Below are 18,186 nucleotides of genomic sequence, written 5' to 3'. Positions count from 1 at the left end.
ATTTAAGGATATGCTGCACATGTCAACACCTTTGATTAAGGACAGAAAGTGCCAGAGTATTTGCTAGACTCTGATTTTAGTACTCATTGTTCTGGAAGACAAATATTTGAGGTTCAAAGGGGTCGCATCCTGGAAACTCATTTAATTGTCCTCCCTTTTTGAAATAAAAGCTTGATGTAGTATGTAATCATTAATAAAGTTTAAAAATGTCAGTACAGGCTGTATATGGACACTAAATTGTAAAATCAGTCTATTGTTATTTGAATTATTAATTGTTTTACATTTCACAAAGATGATCACATATTTATATTTTCCTATACAGCAGTGTATCACTGCCTTTTATATATGATTTTTTGAATGAAGCACAATACAGACGAAACATTTGGACCACTTCATAACAGTCATAAAGGCACAGCCTGTTTAATGCAAAAAAGATAAAGTGACAGTGGGAAAATGTCATTTAAAAATGAATTATGATTGTTTTGGGTGCATAAGCCTACAAAAACTTTACAAGCAGTAAAAAAGGTTCATGAAAAATGTACAGTATGCCCCATTAAAATGTTGCTTTGCCTCCAGTCATATATGTGCTTTCTTTATTTTCTTGTCTATTCAGAAGCTTTTGTGTGAGAAGAGTGTTGTGGATGGTTGTTCTTTGTCTCAGTTTGAGAGATAAGACACCAGCTGAATTGTGTTATACATTCCATTCAGTTCCTTTATGTGGATATGTTTCCTTTTAGCCTGATTGAGGTGTCTCTGGGGTAGTGTTCAGCCGAGCTGCACTTTAAAGCATGTTAGGCTTTGACTGATCCTTATGACCTTCACTTTCTACTGCTCAGAGCATTTTCCAAGGCTCCAAATGTGCGTAAGATTGTTGTTTTTAAGAATACTGATGTGTATTAGGGCTGAAAAATCAATTGAGTTTTGCCATGAAATAGAAGCTTTTGTAAAACATCATGGAATGCCAGAATCAGTAGTAGAGGTGTAATGATACATGTATTTAAGTTTGATACAGTTAGTGATTCTTCGGTCAAGATTCAGTTTGCTTTTCAATGTTTTATGTGCTAGTGTAGGAATAAGGTAAGTTTAGGATTATGTTTGTTAGATGATTCATTGATACCACCCTTCAGTTCTTTAATTTATGGTCAAAACAGCGATTCAAGCTCAAGTTATTAATTTTTATTTCTGAAGAGATTGGATATAGGATAATGTGCACGAGGAAAGGGAAAGGCAAAAGAAAATAAGTGGCAAAAAAATAGAGCCTTGCAAGACCTAATAGACCACCAAAACTGTCACCATCAAATAAACAGTACTTAAAGTAGTCTTTAAGAGATAGGAGAAAATTAAACTCCTCTCTTGCTTCAGATGTGAAAAAAGCCACAGGTGTTTCTGTCTATCCTTCCACTCTGAGAAGAGAGCTCAGCGCTATAGGTCTGAAAGGATGTGCAGAAACATAAGTAACACATTATTGAAAAAAAAAAGAAGAAGAAACAGAGTAAAATTGATTTAACAGTGGAGTGACCACCCCAGAGACCTCAATATCACTTAATGAGTTTGGGGTTACTGGGATCATGAGAAAGAGAAAGTGGAACTTCTGATTCAACTTTGGAGGTGTGGAAAAATGTCCTTGCAGATTTCTTTGGAAAGCAAGTCTCCAAAAAAGAATGGACGCTGTAATAAAGGCAGTTGGATACACTAAAAACTATCATTTTTGATACAAATAACTTGTGCATAATGGCTGTTTTGACTGGAAATTTAATAAATGATGAGTGGTCTCTGACTGTTGTACTGTATATAGAGCGATACACGCTTGGAGCTTAAAATGTAGAAAATAATTACAGCGTATATCAGTCAGTTATCTATCAGTTATATTAGACTATCGAGACAGGCCTGGAGCTTACTTTGTAGGAAATAATTGTAGCTTGTATCACAATTGCAATATTAGTCTGAAACATTGAACTTAGATCTCAAAAAAATCAGCCCATGTGTGTATATTCCAGTGACTGGAGCTCTTATGAAGGGTATATTATTCATTGTGCAACTCATTTACTGCTGTCCTATTTGCTGATATCGCATGGATTGTTGTGCCGAATGACTGACGCATAGTGTTTGCTCAGATGCCCTTTTTTTCTCCTCATGTTTTCATTTTTCCTGAGCATTGTTTATACTAGGGAGTGTGTGAGTGATACAACCCAGCAGGAAGTCATAGGAGAACAATGAGGAGGTGAAGAACAGGATGCAGGAGCTGTGTGTGTGTGTGTGCGCTCTGTGTAGGAGGGCTGTTTACCTGTTACAGTCATGCATTTTCATTCAGCTTCTGTGTGGTTAGGCATGTGTAAACACACTGTAATTAATGCAGTGGGCTGGAACCCTATTACAAGTCATAACTAGAATAAACCATGTGTATATGTGTGTGCGTCTGTGTGAGCATGTTTTTGTAGCTTTGTTTTCATTCTGGTACAGTGCAAATGATCTCTTTGTAATCTCTGATTTACAGTAATTATTTCTGCTGGAAATAATTAATGCTGGAACACTTAGAATTCCATGCTTTTTATCTAATTAACCTGTTAAACCCAGCATTATATCTGTAGTTCTAGTTTGTGATTAGACAGACCACCTAATGAGAATGGAGCTACACTTGATGACTGTTTTGAGAAAAATGTACACAGAAAAATTGCACAGATTCTCAGTAAATTTATCATCATTTTGTAACCCTTTTTGGAATGTTTTTTTATGGCAATAACCTATGTAATGTGAAGGATGTTTATAATACAAAAGAAAAGCAGCATAAAGCAAAATAATATTTGTTTTGTTCAAGAGAAGGTCAGTGCTGATGTAATCTCAGTGATGCATGTCTCTCAAACTCAGTTAAGAAGCCTGCAAAGTGAGATTGTGGAAATCAGAACATATAAAGGATGCAGGCTGTGTTCCAGAATGGCTCATTATCAATCTAAGAGGCTTGTAAAGCAATAAGGCACTCGAGGTGTATGTTACACTGAATTTTCCATAGTTAAGGGATGTATTAGGCATGATGGGGATGATTGTTAGGCAGAAGCAATGTATATTTGTAAAATAATGTCAAAATGGAATATGATAATATGATAATATACATCAAAGTTTGATTCAAAAAGGTATTATTACATATTTATCATGATAAATTATTGGTCTGCTGAACAGTTGTTCATAAACATAGATTATCTGTTTTAAAGACTACATTAACAATAATGCTGCACTCACATTTATGTTTTTTGTAGCAATTTTTGTGAGATTGGACAGGCTTCACAGAACACTGGCAAAATTCCCATTATACTTAATGAATTTCGCATGTCTTTTAGATTATCTGCATAATGATCAGTTTCCGCTTTAAAATGCTGCTTTACAGAGCTGGATTGTTACTAATTTGATACTTGATACTAATTGAAATTAGGCAGGTTGGAAATGACTATACATTGCTACTATGCTAATGTTAGCTTTTTTACATGGATTTTTTATTACCAGCTGTGCATACGTTCAAACATAGGCTAGATGTAACATACATGTTTGCTAAATTCAAATTACTGCATTACTTAACACAGGTTGCACCACACAAACTAGTTTTAACATTGAGCTTAGTAGTTACTAAATATTTACACCTCCCCCTCAGCAAGTGTAAGTTTTGGGGAAACCATCAGAAAGCACAAAAAGGATGCAGAAACATGACATTTCTGCTTAACTAAGATAAAAATTCTAAATGTACGTATGCTGTATCCTGTGATTTTAATCATCGCCCTGGTTTTAACTCCAAGTAAACTCTCACCCATAGCTCCACCTCAGTGAGACTCAGCAGCTGCCCAGATGTCAATACTGAGGCTGTTGTTATGTTGGTTAACCAGAAACCATTGTTTAAAAAAATATGGTTGTCTCAAGGAAGCATTGAAGAATGAACAGACAATGGCGATAGATAATTATTCAATTTAACATGTACACGTCATTCTCTTCTTGGCTGAATATTTTTTCATTGAAAAAGTCAGAGTAAGCTGCCATCGCCTTTCTATGACAGTGACTTAATAGATCAATTCAAACATTGACATCAAGTTAAAGTGACGTAAACATTAGTTATTAGTTACTTGTTAGGACATGACTTACAGATTTGTGGTGCCACCAATTTTAGTAAAAGGATAGTATGAAACTAACTAACTCAGGACTTAATAAAGACTTTGTGCTCAAACTTATGTACAGACTTGTGCAACAGCAGTCTAGATCTGTTCTGACAATGTCTACAAATTAAATACTGTTTCTGATGACTAGTCCACTGTCATTTTTTTGGTATTTTTCACAAAATTGAGCTTTTAAAATGAAAGGTAAAATGGGATTTTTGCCAGTGTTGTGTAAAGCCTGTCCATCCTTGCAACAGCAAGCAAGCAAGCAAAATTTATTTATATAGCGCTTTTTACAACAGGTGTTGTCATAAAGCAGCTTTAGTGAACAATCAGTATTACAGGAAGAAAATCCGGGTCCAAGCCCGCATGAGCAAGCCACTGGTGACAGTGGCAAGAAAAACTCCCTAAGGGCAAGAGGAAGAAACTTTGAGAGGAACCAAGACTCATCCTCCTCTGGTCAACACTGGATAGCAAACATTGTTAGTATAAAGTATTACAGTATTATAGTACAAAGAGGGAAAAAAAGATGGACAGTGATTAATTTGATTAGTTTATGATTATGCAGCAGCCGCAGCATCTGAGAGTGAAGACTGCACAGCGTTGTACAGCAGGAAGCTCAGTGGTGGTCAAGCAGTGGCACCCAATCAAGGCAGAAGAGGCAACAGCATCAAACGCACAGAATGGGCAGCAGTTCAACTTGGCAAAGAAAGGAAAAAGAGTTACAGGGTTTGTTCTGTAATGAGTGACTGATCACAGATTACTGTATTAACAGAGTGGCAGAGACTCCGGCAGGTCTAGATCTGACAGGGAAAACTAATTACCAAAGACTTGACTATACAAGTAAGATTTTAGCCTAGACTTAAAGACTGAGGCTGTGTCTGAGTCCTGAACATTAACAGGAAGATTAGTCCAAAGCTGGGGGGCTTTGTATGAGAAGGCTCTCCCCCCTGATGTAGCTTTATTAATTCTAGGTACCAGTAGTAAGCCAGCACCTTGTGATCTAAGGCGTGATGGTTCATAGTAGGAGAGAAGTTCACTCAGGTACTGAGGGGCGAGTCTGTTTAGAGCGTTATATGCCAGTAATAGAATTTTATTATCCATGCGAAATTTAACTGGTAACCAGTGTAGGGTTGATAAAACTGGGCTGATATGGTCAAACTTTCTGGTTGTGAGAACTCAGCGTTCTGGACTAGCTGAAGCTTGTTAAGGCTTAGTAAACTTGTCCCAGTGCTCATCAGGCGTAAAAAAAAAAAAAAAAAAAAAAAAAAAAAAAAATATATATATATATATATATATATATTTTTTTTTTTATATATATATATATGCGTGTGTGTGTGTGTGTGTGTGTGTGTGTACTGTGAATAATATAGGTCCTAAAACAGAGCCTTGTGGAACACCATATTTTACTTTTACAAGGGCAGATGATTCACCGTTTACATTAACAAACTGATAGCGATCAGTGAGGTAGGACCTGAACCAGGAAAGAGCTGTTCCTGTTACCCCTGCAAGGTTTTCTAGTCTATCTAGTAATATAGTGTGGTGTATTGTGTCAAATGCTGCACTAAGATCGAGGAGGACTAGCAGACACATTTTCTTTGCTGTCTCTGTACTATGATGCGGCCTAAAACCAAACTGAAATTTCTCATGTATATGATTCCTATACAAATAGAACTTTAATTGTTTGCTACTACTTTTTCCAAGATCTCAGATATAAAGGGGAAATTTGAGAAAGGTCTATAATTTAATAGTTTATAGGGATCGAGGTTAGCTTTCTAAATCATGGTCGAATTACTGCTAGTTTGAGGGTTTTTGGGATGTATCCAAGGTTAAAAGAGGAGTTTATTATTGACAGAATAGGCTTGGTTATTTCTGGCAAAATTTCCTTGAGTAAACCTGTAGGAATCGGATCTAACATGCAAGTAGAAGATTTTGTGGAAGAAACAATTTTAAGTAGTTCATTTTCTTTCTCCTTGCAGCGATAATGATATTCTCAATATTTAGACTGGTATTATAAGGCAGCAGATTTATAGAGTTTAAACGTGTAATTTGAATTTTCTGCCTAATTTTTTTCAATTTTATCACTAGAGTAGATAGAAAAGTATACTCTAGAACTTGGTCATAATATCTAACTAGGTAGGATTAGATGGACAGCTGACAGAAGCTGATAATTGAGGAAGGTTTCTGATAAAGCTGCCAGCTGTGGAGGAGGTTATAGTCCACTTAACTTGATAACGTGGTGATGAACACACATTAACACTAAAATGAATTTGGTATGAGATTAAGTGATGATATGAGACTGCTGTGCTCTTGGGGAGAATGGCTAAGTTATCTATGTCTACACCAAAGGTCAGAATTAAGTCTAGAGTGTGGTTGTGGTAGTGTGTGGGCCACTTTATAATTTGGGTGAAAACTACAGAGTCTATGATAGATATAAATGCCTTACTTAGTGCATCTTGAGGATTGTCAAAGTGGATATTAAAATCTCCAACAATTATTATTTTACTAGAAAACATTATTGAAACTAAAAACCTAGGATACGGCCCTGGTGACCTGTAAATTGTAATTAGTGAAAAGGAATTTTTATTTGTTCCTTGATTATTATTAAGAATATTATAAGATATTAAGAAAAAAAACACCGTCATGACTCAGATCTAGTGAAACTGAACATCAGACCAAATGCCGTCAGACCAAACGGCCTAAAAGAAAATGAAGATGAAACCCAAGCCTAGTCGAGCATATACTGGTACATATAACTTAGAAAACTAATGTGTATCTCGATATAAATGCCAGTATAACATTTTCAGTTTTTTTCTGAAGCATTTGGTCACCAGATCTGAGTAATGACTGTGTTTTTTCTCGAGACTCGGAAGTCATTTAGCTTTAGGAATGATGCCGATTCTGATGCGGTCGGCTGAGGATGTACCCCGTAGCCCCGCCTAGTGCTAATTAATATATATTTGCATGTTGGTCAGTTTGAAAACGAAAACGCAAAGCGGCAAATGAAAAGTAAATCCCCAGCTGGTGGCGCCGATGATCATTTTTCCTTTCCATTTTGTCAGATATGCAGCCTATCGCTATGAAAAAGAAATAAGAACATAAACATTGCATTTTGATTTTAGTTTTGGCACGTATTCTGCATTTCATGAAGAACAGCCAAAGCTAAAGTGAAGTTTGAATTTTATTTCCTCTGTTAGCTTTTTCATTTTAGATTTGGCCATGAAGTACCAGAATAAGGACTAAAATAAAATGACAAATATCTGTTTTAAATTTATTTTTATTTTTGTCACAAATGAATCATGCTCATGTGAAAAATGAAATTAAGTTAAGTGATACTTTTTTGATCCCACAACCGGAGAAATTCCACCTTTGCATTTAACCCATCCGTGAAGTGAAACACCACATACACACTAGTGAACACACACACTAGGGGGCAGTGAGCACACTTGGCGGTGTGCAGCCCTATCCACGGCGCCCGGGGAGCAGTTGGGGGTTAGGTGTCTTGCTCAAGGACACCTCAGTCATGGACTGTCGGCCCTGGGGATCAAACCGGCAACCTTCTGGTCACAGGGCCAGATCCCTAACCTCCAGCCCACGACTGCCCCAAATTGCAAATGTAGGTATTTAATTTCATTTTAAATAGTGGCAGGATATTTGCTCAGATGTTTGGACAAAGAAATGGCAAAAAGAGGTTTGCATTTACATTTTATTGTTTTAATTTTAATTTCTTTTTTGGCTGGATTTGCCTCACATAGATGAGGACAGTGAAGGACGCATGGACAAACCGACACTGTACTTTAAACGTGGCCTTACAGCATTATTTGTCAGAAGGAGCTCATTCTCTGCTACATTTCTGTTAAAATGATCACACAAATCCAATTACAAGGCAAGGCAGGGAAGACGGGTGGTACAAAGTTTTTTTTTTTCTTTCTACATTGATGGCAGAAACTCCCTCAAATCTAAAAGGAAATCTCTGAAATATCTTTTTTTTTCTCCCAAGGAAGGAACAGTACTGAATGTTTATTGCCACCAGACTTCATCTTCCATGTCCCCTCCATTAATCTCTCCATATATCCATCTCTGAGGGGGGGAGTGCCATCCATACACATCAGGAGTGTTAATCATGTCATTTTTCTTCTTTGCTGTATGTGGGGATCTTTGCTTTCACCAAGCCCAAGATTCAGTCTGTAATTTCCTTTTTCTTTCTCTCTGAGTGTTAATGCTTGCCACAGTCTATACCATTTGCATGCTGTAACTTTATTCAGATTGTGCAACCCCAATTCCAATGAAGTTGGGACATTGTGTAAAACATAAATAAAAACAGATTATGATGATTTGCAAATCCTTTTCAACCTATATTCAATTGAATACATTACAAAGACAAGATATTTAATGTTCAAATAGATAAACTTTATTGTTTTTTGCAAAAATTCACTCATTTTGAATTTGATGCCTGCAACACGTTCCAAAGTTGGGACAGGGGCATGTTTACCACTGTGTTACACAGGTCCATAATTTCCAAAAACAATTTGAAATTTGGACTCGTCAGACCACAGGACACTTTTCCACTTTGAGTCAGTCCATCTCAGATGAGCTCAGGCCCAGAGAAGCCGGCTGCATTTCTGGGTGTTGTTGATACATGGCTTTCACTTTGCATGGCAGAGTTTTAACTTGCACTTGTAGATGGAGTGACAAACTGTGTTCACTGACAGTGGTTTTCTGAAGTGTTCCTGAGTCCATGTGGTAATATCCATTACAGAATGATGTGGGTTTTTAATGCAGTGCTGCCTGAGGGATCGAAGGACACGGGCATTCAATGTTGGTTTTATGCCTTGCCGCTTACTTGCAGAGATTTCTCCAGATTCTCTGAATCTTTTGATGATATTATGGAGCGTAGATGATGAAATCCCTAAATTCCTTGCAATTGCACGTTGAGAAATGTTGTTCTTAAACTGTTGGACTATTTGCTCACACAGTTGTTCACAAAGTGGAGAACCTCGCCCCATCCTTGCTTGTGAATGACTGAGCCTTTCAGGGATGCTCACTTAATACCCAATCATGACACTCACCTGTTTCCAATTAACCTGTTCACCTGTGGAATGTTCCAAACGTTTGCATTCCTCAACTTTCCCAGTCTTTTGTTGCCCCTGTCCCACCTTCTTTGGAACGTGTTGCAGGCATCAAATTCAAAATGAGTGAATTTTTGCAAAAAACTATAAAGTTTATCCGTTTGAACATTAAATATCTTGTCTTTGTAGTGTATTCAATTGAATAGAGGTTGAAAAGGATTTGCAAATCATCGTATTCTGTTTATATTTATGTTTTACACAGCGTCCTAACTTCATTGGAATTGGGGTTGTATATCTGGGCTGGCATTGATATGAAAAATGTGCACTCCATATTCCTCAGGCATCTAACAGAAAGAGACCATAAGCTGACTTCATTCGGAAACTATGTGAACTTCATTGGGAATAAATTTTAGAAACTATTTGGCTCATCCACAATAGTGGATATTAATTATGAGAAGGGGAAGAATTATTTTGGTTAATTTGGAATACTTTTACTTGTTTTTGGTGATGAATTATGAAGCGGGGTGAAGGAAAGTAACATTATGGTTATGATATATGGCTTGGAAGTATTCCGATTAATTGGTTAGTTGGAGAGTTATTGAGTCATTATAAAAGCGAGAGAGAAGGGGGTGGGGTGTACAAAGTGGAGCGTGGAGACTCCAGCAAAGGGAGGGCGGGAGAGAAGGAGGGAGAGGGAGAAGGGCTGGATGGAGTGACGCTGATTGGGAAAGTGAAAGGAATGAACTGTGGCCGTGAAGTTGAACTCAGGGTCAGGAGTTCCTCTCAGCCCTGGATAACCTCTTATCCGCTGCTGCGCTACTACACCCTTCAGGCAGTAAATAGGGTTCTTTGGAGGAATGCAATATGAGAACCTCTTTTGGTTCCCTAAAGGCCAGAGCACACCAACCCAGCAAACAGCAACATTCTCACACTGTCAGGTGTTTTGGATTTTTTGAAAACGTAACTGAAATCTTCTCCTTCTTCATACTTCAGAGCACTTTTAATGGGGAGAACATTTCCAAATAGAATGGAGGAGAATTCAATCCAATAAAAGTGAATGAGAACAAGAGAGAACATTCAAAAATAGTGAAAGGAGGAGAACATTTCAGATCAACTGACTTGGGCGAATGCTTCAAAATAGTGTGAGAGGAAAATGGAAAACATTCTAAACTGTGAACAGAGAACATTCATGAACAATCTGAAAGGGGAGGAAATGCCTGTACAATGTGAGTGATGAGAACATTCTAGGATGGTGTGGATGTGCACAAGCAATCTAGAACAGTGTGAACGGGAGAGAACGTTCTAGAACAGTGTGATTTGGAAACATTCTTGACCAATGTAAATAAAGAGAGAATAATCTAGAACAGTGTGATTAAAGAGAATATTCTAGGACAGTGTGAATAAGCAGAACTATCTAGAACAGTATGAATGTGGAAAACATGCTAGAGTCTCCTGACAACCCCCACATGTCATGGCATTTGGTTTTGTTGGGTAAGTGTGCTCTGGCTTTAAAGAACCTGCCAATGCATGGTTCTTTAGGGATTTTGGTAATGAGATGTTCAAGTGAGGAGAACATTTTAAAAGTTTAAACAAACTTCATATCACGTTAATGTTATATGGCAGTTTATTTATGTTCAGCTAAGCCAAGAACCATTTAGGAACCTCTAATTTGCAGAGTGTACATTCTACCTCTTCTGTCTCGCTCTCTCGCTTTCTTAGCTTCTTTGTCTCACTCTCGCTCTCTCTCTTTAGCACTGTGGACCTCTCCCCTACAGCTTTTCCAACTATTTAGTGTGCGGAGGTACAGTTGGGGGGCTGAGTTGGAATTCCGCAACTATTTTAAGAATCTGTGAAAGCTGTTGGAGTTTAGCCTGTTTAGCCCGTCTCTCTCTCTCTCTCTCTCTCTCTCTCTCTCTCTCTCTCTCTCTCTCTCTCTCTCTCTCTATCTCTCTCTGTATGTTTGCTGTCAGCTGAGTAAAGGATCAGATTTCTCCTCTGATAAATGGTGTTGTGCTCCAGGACTGCATTGGCATCAAATGATTTGAGGTTATGGATTGGGGCTTTGTGTTCTAGCTAGCGCTCCAAACTATTTCAATTACTGTGCCAGGGGAGCCGCTCTGTTTTTATCCACTGGGCAGAACACAGTCCGTTCATGTGGGAAAGCCAAGCCATGCGAAACATTCGCTGGCCACTTACCACATATCCATTTAAGATCATCAGTTGTCTGGTAGAAGTTTCAATATAGATGCAAACGTCTTTTTCTGGCATAAAAGAATGAAATTTACCTATTTGCCTATTTGTCCATATGGCATCAGAGTAGAGTTGTAAAATGCATGGAGGTGGCATCTTTTTGGCCAAAATAAAAGTATTAGGATATTATAATTTGCATGCATTTGTGTGTCTAGCATATTTAAAAAAAAATAAGAAGAAATAAAAAACAAAAAAAACTTAAAAATAAAGATTCCTTGGGCTCTGTGGAGGGATACCGTTAAAGAACCACTTTGAATAATTTTGGCCTAAGATTAGCATTTAAAATGTTTTTTTTTCACATTATGCAGTGTTCCTTAACATAGCATTGCATTTCTCAGCCTGATCTGTTGGACAGAATTCACAATTTTATATGCTTTCTTTGCTTTCCTCCATTAGTGTTCTCTCATTATAGTGCCCAACATGCATTGCATAAATATGATGTACATCCCTTGGGAATCCCCCCCACAGCGGAAAAGAAATATACTGATACAGAGGGGCTAATAATACAAATGTGCTATTCAGTTTGCAGTATCATTAGTTTTCTAGTTTCCTTATGCATTAGCCAGCTAGTAGGGGGGAAAACAGTTTTTCAAAGTTCCGAAATTCCTCCTTTCTTCATGATACATCACCAGAAGGGGCTTGTCCTAATTTTTAAACTGGTTATTCCTACTTTTGGCATCACTGTAAAAGACAAGAAGGCATGTTTACACCAGTTCCAGCCACATTTTTCATTGTAACCATTTAGTGCCCCTTTAAAGAATCTTTCAGTTGTTTGTTAAAGAACTATTTGTTAATAAGATGTATGTGTGTGGAAAAACGTTTATACTTATTTTATACCATTTAAAGATTTTTCCTAGAACCATACTTCCAAACCAAGAACCGTTTAGGACCTTTATCTTTAAGCAAAATTATTTGGACGAATTAAGCCATGATGATGTTAGGGATTTGCATCTTTACTACTAATTGGTTGCAGAAAATTTCACCTTTTGCCTACTGTCAGTATCTCCATCCAAACTGCAATAGCATCACCACAGCAGCCAGAAGTCATCAGAAATGCTCCTCATGTTAATCTAATTAATCAGCAGGAGGCAAGTGTCTTGTCAAAGTGAAGTGCCATTGAGCTGTCCCTTTCCTCATTGCTTATAAACCCTCGAAGGCCACATTAGGCGTTACTGTGTAGTCACATGGCCCAGGCAACAATGGCTGCCGTCGCTGTAGGTCTGTCCCAAGCTGGACTCTAAAGGCCCTAATCAAGAGCTCTTGAAGAACAGATTTTTATGACATTCCTGATGTATTGAATTGCAGTCTTGATCTTTGACCTTGAGTTTGATTGCCTTGGAAACGAGATGGGGAAGCTGGAAAAGAAGGGTTCTGTCTTTAGTGTGGCTTCTAGTGAAAGTCTTGTAAATGAGGGCTTTAAAGGGGGCCAAGCATCCTAAAGTCTCATAAAGGGAGCCTCCAGATCTTTTTCATTGTGTGTGTATATGAGTGTTGGAGGTGGGTTGGATCTCTGGTTGTAGAACAGGCTCTGCAGTTAGAGACATCATGAGGTGATTGAGTGTTCATATTTAAGGAGAAGATAAAGCAGGGATGCTTGTTATTTTATTAGCTTACGAATAATGCATTGCACGGTTGTGCTTTCCATGTAAATCAGAGATGTTTAACCTCTGGATGGCCACACACATAGAAATGGAGAGCCTTTTTTCAGATTCTTTCTCTATCAGTGTGAGTTCACTTCTGCTCTCGGTTCCAGCTGTGTGTGAGGGGTTTTGTCACTCAGCATGGCCATCCACTGACTTTGAAAGTAAGGGGCAGTTTAACTCACATACAAAGTGACCAGTCACAGACTGCTGTTTGTAAATGCCATGTGCGCCCTTAAGTAAAGACATTCCTTTGGGTTTCATGGCTTGGAAATATGGTTCTAGGAAAACTTCAAACTTTAATTCGTTATGCGGAGGTTCTTTATACTTTAAAAATGTTCTTCACACTTACACATCTCAGAAATCTTTAATGTCATGATGATTTGATTTACTTAGTTTGCTATGATGATCACTATTGAAAATAAAGGTTGCTAAATGGTTTCTGGCTTGGATGTACAGTTTTAGCAAAAGCATTTATTTGATGTAAAGCCTTTACATTGTGTACCAAAAAAATACTTTTTTTTTTATTCACTTTTACCATTTCCCCACCTCTCTTTATCCCTTAGAATTAAACAGCTACTTTTGCTACAGTGCTTTTAAAACTGATAAGATAAATAAGCTTTGTTCTGATTGGCTGCCCTATATTGTGCTTTATTCAAAAAGCAAATAGGTTGATTATGTACGTGTTGGCTCTCATAACATCACAGAAACAACCAGTGGGGTTGAGCTATCCGGCTTTTACCCTTACTTTAGTGTCAGTCTGGCAAAGTCTGCCAATTTTTGGCACAATGTTTTGCCGCCTGATCGTGTTTCTGACCAGCTGAAATATAATGAAATACAGCAAATACAAATACAGCAAATAAAAATAAAGGAAAATAGAGCGAATAGACATAAACGTGTATAGCAAAATTTTGTAATGTATGGTGTTTAAGGCATGAGCACAAATGAGTGTGTGTACATTAAAAACTCTAAAAACCACGACACTGAAAACATCTTTACATCCATGACTTTCACCGAAACAGCAGCAAAAACAGCACCAGAAAATTGCTGCTCCACATTTCTTTATTTGCTTCTAGTAGCAGAGCCGGAGTGGTGTTTGTGCAAGTTTGGTGGGCTCGGTTCAGTTCAGCAACAAATTAAAAGTTGTGTAGTGTGTGATCCCCAATATTTTAGTTGCCTTAAAATCTTTTTATTATGTGTTTAGACTTGTTAGGAAAGTTTTGTAGTGTATCCATGACTTTAGATTCCATATAGAAACCGTACTTTATAGACTGGGTGGTGAATGGTGCTTTTTGAAACTAATAATGTTTACCTATTGCTTCTTAGTTTTCTTCCATGTTATGGGCCCTTTAAAAAGGTCCTTCACACTGGCATAACTCCTTTACAAATATGTCTCTTTTAAAAACCATCCACTGAAATGCTCTTTAGGGAAACAAAAGCCTTTTTTGTTTAATCATTCCAAAGAACTTTTTTTGGTACCATTATTTGAGGGGAAAAAGGGACAGTGAATGTTAACCGTGTACCTCTGTGTGCAGAGCACCTGAGGCTGAGACTATAATATTATGGCACCCCAATGCTGCGCGTTCCAAATGTTCATGATTGACGTTGTATGGAAGTGTGTGACTCTCACCCACTTCCTCTTGTGTCACACACCCAGGGCTCCTGAAAACCCCGTGCTCTGCAGCGCCACCCTGTCTGCGGGGCAGCTCCCCCACTGGCTGCTCCTGCTTCACGGGCGTGTGCCCGCTGCACCAGCGCAGGATATCCACAGGTACAACACACAGACACACACTCTAAAACACACACACACACATCTGTGTGCACCAGCAGACTTAAGTGAGAACTGATAGACGGCTGAACATCTGCAGGGTACACATAGAGGAGTTTGATACAATAGACAGCTGCATCAACTACATGGATTTTGGATTGTCAAATGATAATGAGTATGTGATTATGACTTCAGCAGTAATATTCAATGTTATTTAGTTTTACATGCAGTCAGGACCACCAGTGCAGTATACTCATGTACATATATTTATTTAAAAATTATTTATCTGCCGACATACATATGTTTACATATGCACTACACTTTGCACTACATTGTACTTTGCTCCACATTGTATTACTTGTATTATCAATCTACTCTGAGCCAAGGCAACGAAATTTTGTTCTAATGCACACTGTACGGTGTTCATTTGAATGACAATAAAGTCTGTCTAAGTATAATATAATATTTAGTTATAGTCAGTATTATGTGATGTATTGATTAGGGATATGTGCAAGTGTTCGCATGCTCAGTTAACTGTTTGAGAGGCCAGTGTTCGAATACTGAGATCACTGTTCTGGTGCTCTTTCTGTTTCATCACAGAAAGATGGAGAAAACAGAGAGGCTAGCAATTCAATGAAATGCTGCTTTTCTGTTCTAAGAGGGCTGTTAACTGTTACGATTGCACTTGTATTTGTGAGCCAGTATGGATTTTACTCTGTGCCACTCTGAAACAGAGAGTGCCTGAGCATAAGGTATGTGACTGTTGCCATAGTTTTTAATTGATGAAAGTGGAAATTATAACCTAAAAAACAATGGCATTTATTGCCTTGAATGGCCATTCTTTGCTGTTGAGGGCATAACACGTACTGTAAAAACTTTAGTACGTTAAACAGTTTATGTATTGTCAGTTTCTTCAGCCTTGAATGGTTGAATTGTTTTTTGAATTTTGGTTTCGACTAGTATTTTTTTATTTATGTTCATTGTTGATATTCCAGCACTGTTTAAATAGTTCCTCACATGTGTATATTCAGTTTTTTTTTTAATAAGTCTGTATCTTACTAAAATGATTGAATTGAATCACAGAAAACACATTTTAAATCATGAGATTCCCTTATGTGTTGAATCATTTCTTAAATAAATCAAATAATTGTGAAGTGAGATTTACACTTCAAAGAGTTTGGTGTAAATGCATGCACAGTAAGTAGACTAGCTCTTTTAGGACTATACCTCATACATCTGCCATAAAGTATAAAGCCTATTGTACTGGCTGCTTTTTTCGTTTTTTTTAGTACCCACCTAAACTTCTTTTAAAGAACACTTCACCGGTAATTAGGCATGTCAAAAACAGTTATGATTTATACCTCCTTCTTTCCTCAAAACGACTCCTTGCATGTTATAACAATTACCGTGCCTGTCCTCATAAATCACTGACAGAGACGACCCCCCGTTGCAGGGCAGCGCAGGGGAAGTGTGCGTTCGCAGTATAAGATAGCGTGTCATGTTAGATCTTTGTAGGTATGGGAACACAAAGAACAGTTTCACTATGTTGAATACTTTCCATTACAAACATGTTGCAACAAAGCCCAGGATCTCACTGCCTCTTCTTAAATTGAACTCTTCTATTGATGTTATTTCTGGTAGCTCAAGTGGGGAAGAGAGTTTGCTGTAACACTGTCCTCCATAGATGTAGTTATTGTGAGAACAGATAAACTTTTATCTTAGAGCCAACATTCTGCAGGTGGTATGAAAAGTTTATACTGTCCTAGGCATATTCCATTTTGTAAATTTCTTAGTGAAAATGACACAGTTTTAACAAAAACTATTTGTTTACTTAGTTTAACATATTGAAAAAAATATGAAATATGCCAACTTTTGCACAAGGCACATTTTATGTTTTATTTTCCATATGTTAAGTTCACCCTGCGACCCTGACGGAGAAGCAGCTTGGAAAATGGATGGATGGATGTTAAGTTCATCAAATGAACAATAATTGTGCAATAAAATCAACACAACATGTAATTTGTGGCGCCCAAACTTTTGCGTACGACTGGTTACTATGACATTTGGTGTTACATAATAAAAACAGTTAACATTTATATTTCAAAATTTTTTGAAGTTTTTGGTACTTTGCCTTTAAGGATGACATATATAAATGACCTCTGTTCTGATAGGCTGCCCTGTACTCTGCAGAGTTTCCTAGCAGTCATGGCTGGAACACTCTGTATAACATAAATGGGTGGGGCTAGTAGCCTAGTTTTTAGCTTTAGGAAACTTTAGCCTAGTTTCCATATGTGGAACATTATACATTGTATACAAGCTTTTTTTTTTTGGAAAAATCGATAAATATGTTTTTCTGTGATATGGGCACATTAAACCTTGGTATTTTATGCTCTGCTTTTGCAAAGTAATTAGTAATTATTTATATTTGAAGTGCTTTTGTTGTCATTTTCTTAATTGGTTTAGCCTGTAATGCTTTGGTGATTTGCTGCTTTTCGCACATCATAATAATTTAACAGTTGTATTTGTGAGTTATATAAATCATGTGGTTCGCAAATGAGGAGTGGTATGGTTTACAACGAAATGACCATTGTCCCTCTCTTTGCAGTGTCTGTCATTTCTGGACTCTAATTCCCAATATGTTCCCATAAATCCAAGTGACCGCATTTGAAGTGTGAGAGAATGCCATATTATCTCCGTTTCTCTCTGGTTAGCACCCACCACAATTACAGCCTTTTGTTGTGAGTTCAGAGAGACGGAGAAGCAGAACAAAGCAGAGGATGCTGGGAAAAGTGGGCGAACCTCCAGAGGGCAAACATAGCTCAACTTGTCTGAACTCCTGTTCCTTCTCTGATGTGGCCAGGGCCCTAATTCAGCCGTGTTATATTACTAGCTTGATATAGAAAATAGATTTGCTGGAAAGCACTGAGAAAAGTCCAGCGTTCAGTTTGCAGCAGATTAAGGCCAGCTATGTGTGCAAAGCTCTTATGCTTTGTTTGTGTATTCATGCATCCTGTCATGTTTAAGCAGTTAGCTTGAAATGTGTAGCATGAATGCAAAGAAAATCTAGCGAAGAGGCTGTACAAAGCAGTATTTGTGCTGTAGTCTTGTAGTTTCTTTGAGAGAGAGAAAGAGTTGTGGAATGGAAAAGATTATCCACTGGAATGTCTGGGCTGACCTCAAATAGAGCAGACAGCGCAGGCAACCAATAGGATCGTGTTGCTTAGCGTTGAGCTAATTTTTTCCTGATGATTGCAGTCGCCGTCTCTATAAAACAGTCTGAAGGGCTGTGCAAGGCCCAGCGGAGCTCACATATGGTATGTGTTGGT

At 37.8% G+C, this 18,186-nt stretch overlaps 1 protein-coding gene across 2 annotated transcripts in view; it reads left to right on the top strand.

The window, feature by feature from the left end:
- Positions 1–18,186, top strand: part of rxrab (retinoid x receptor, alpha b) — a 72,258-nt gene that overhangs the window by 10,155 nt on the left and 43,917 nt on the right. The window contains exon 2 of one of the 2 annotated variants that reach the window (XM_017691160.2): positions 14,750–14,863. The exons of the other annotated variant lie outside the window; for it this stretch is intronic. Within the exon in view, the coding sequence (XP_017546649.2) occupies positions 14,750–14,863 (114 nt within the window). The remainder of the gene's footprint in view (positions 1–14,749; positions 14,864–18,186) is intronic. 2 annotated transcript variants of the gene reach the window in all.

Source organism: Pygocentrus nattereri, chromosome 20 (assembly GCF_015220715.1).
Source record: "Pygocentrus nattereri isolate fPygNat1 chromosome 20, fPygNat1.pri, whole genome shotgun sequence".
In the NCBI taxonomy this organism is placed as follows: Eukaryota; Metazoa; Chordata; class Actinopteri; order Characiformes; family Serrasalmidae; genus Pygocentrus; species Pygocentrus nattereri.
Note: the sequence above shows the minus strand (reverse complement) of the source record. Positions and strands in the feature narration are given on the sequence as shown.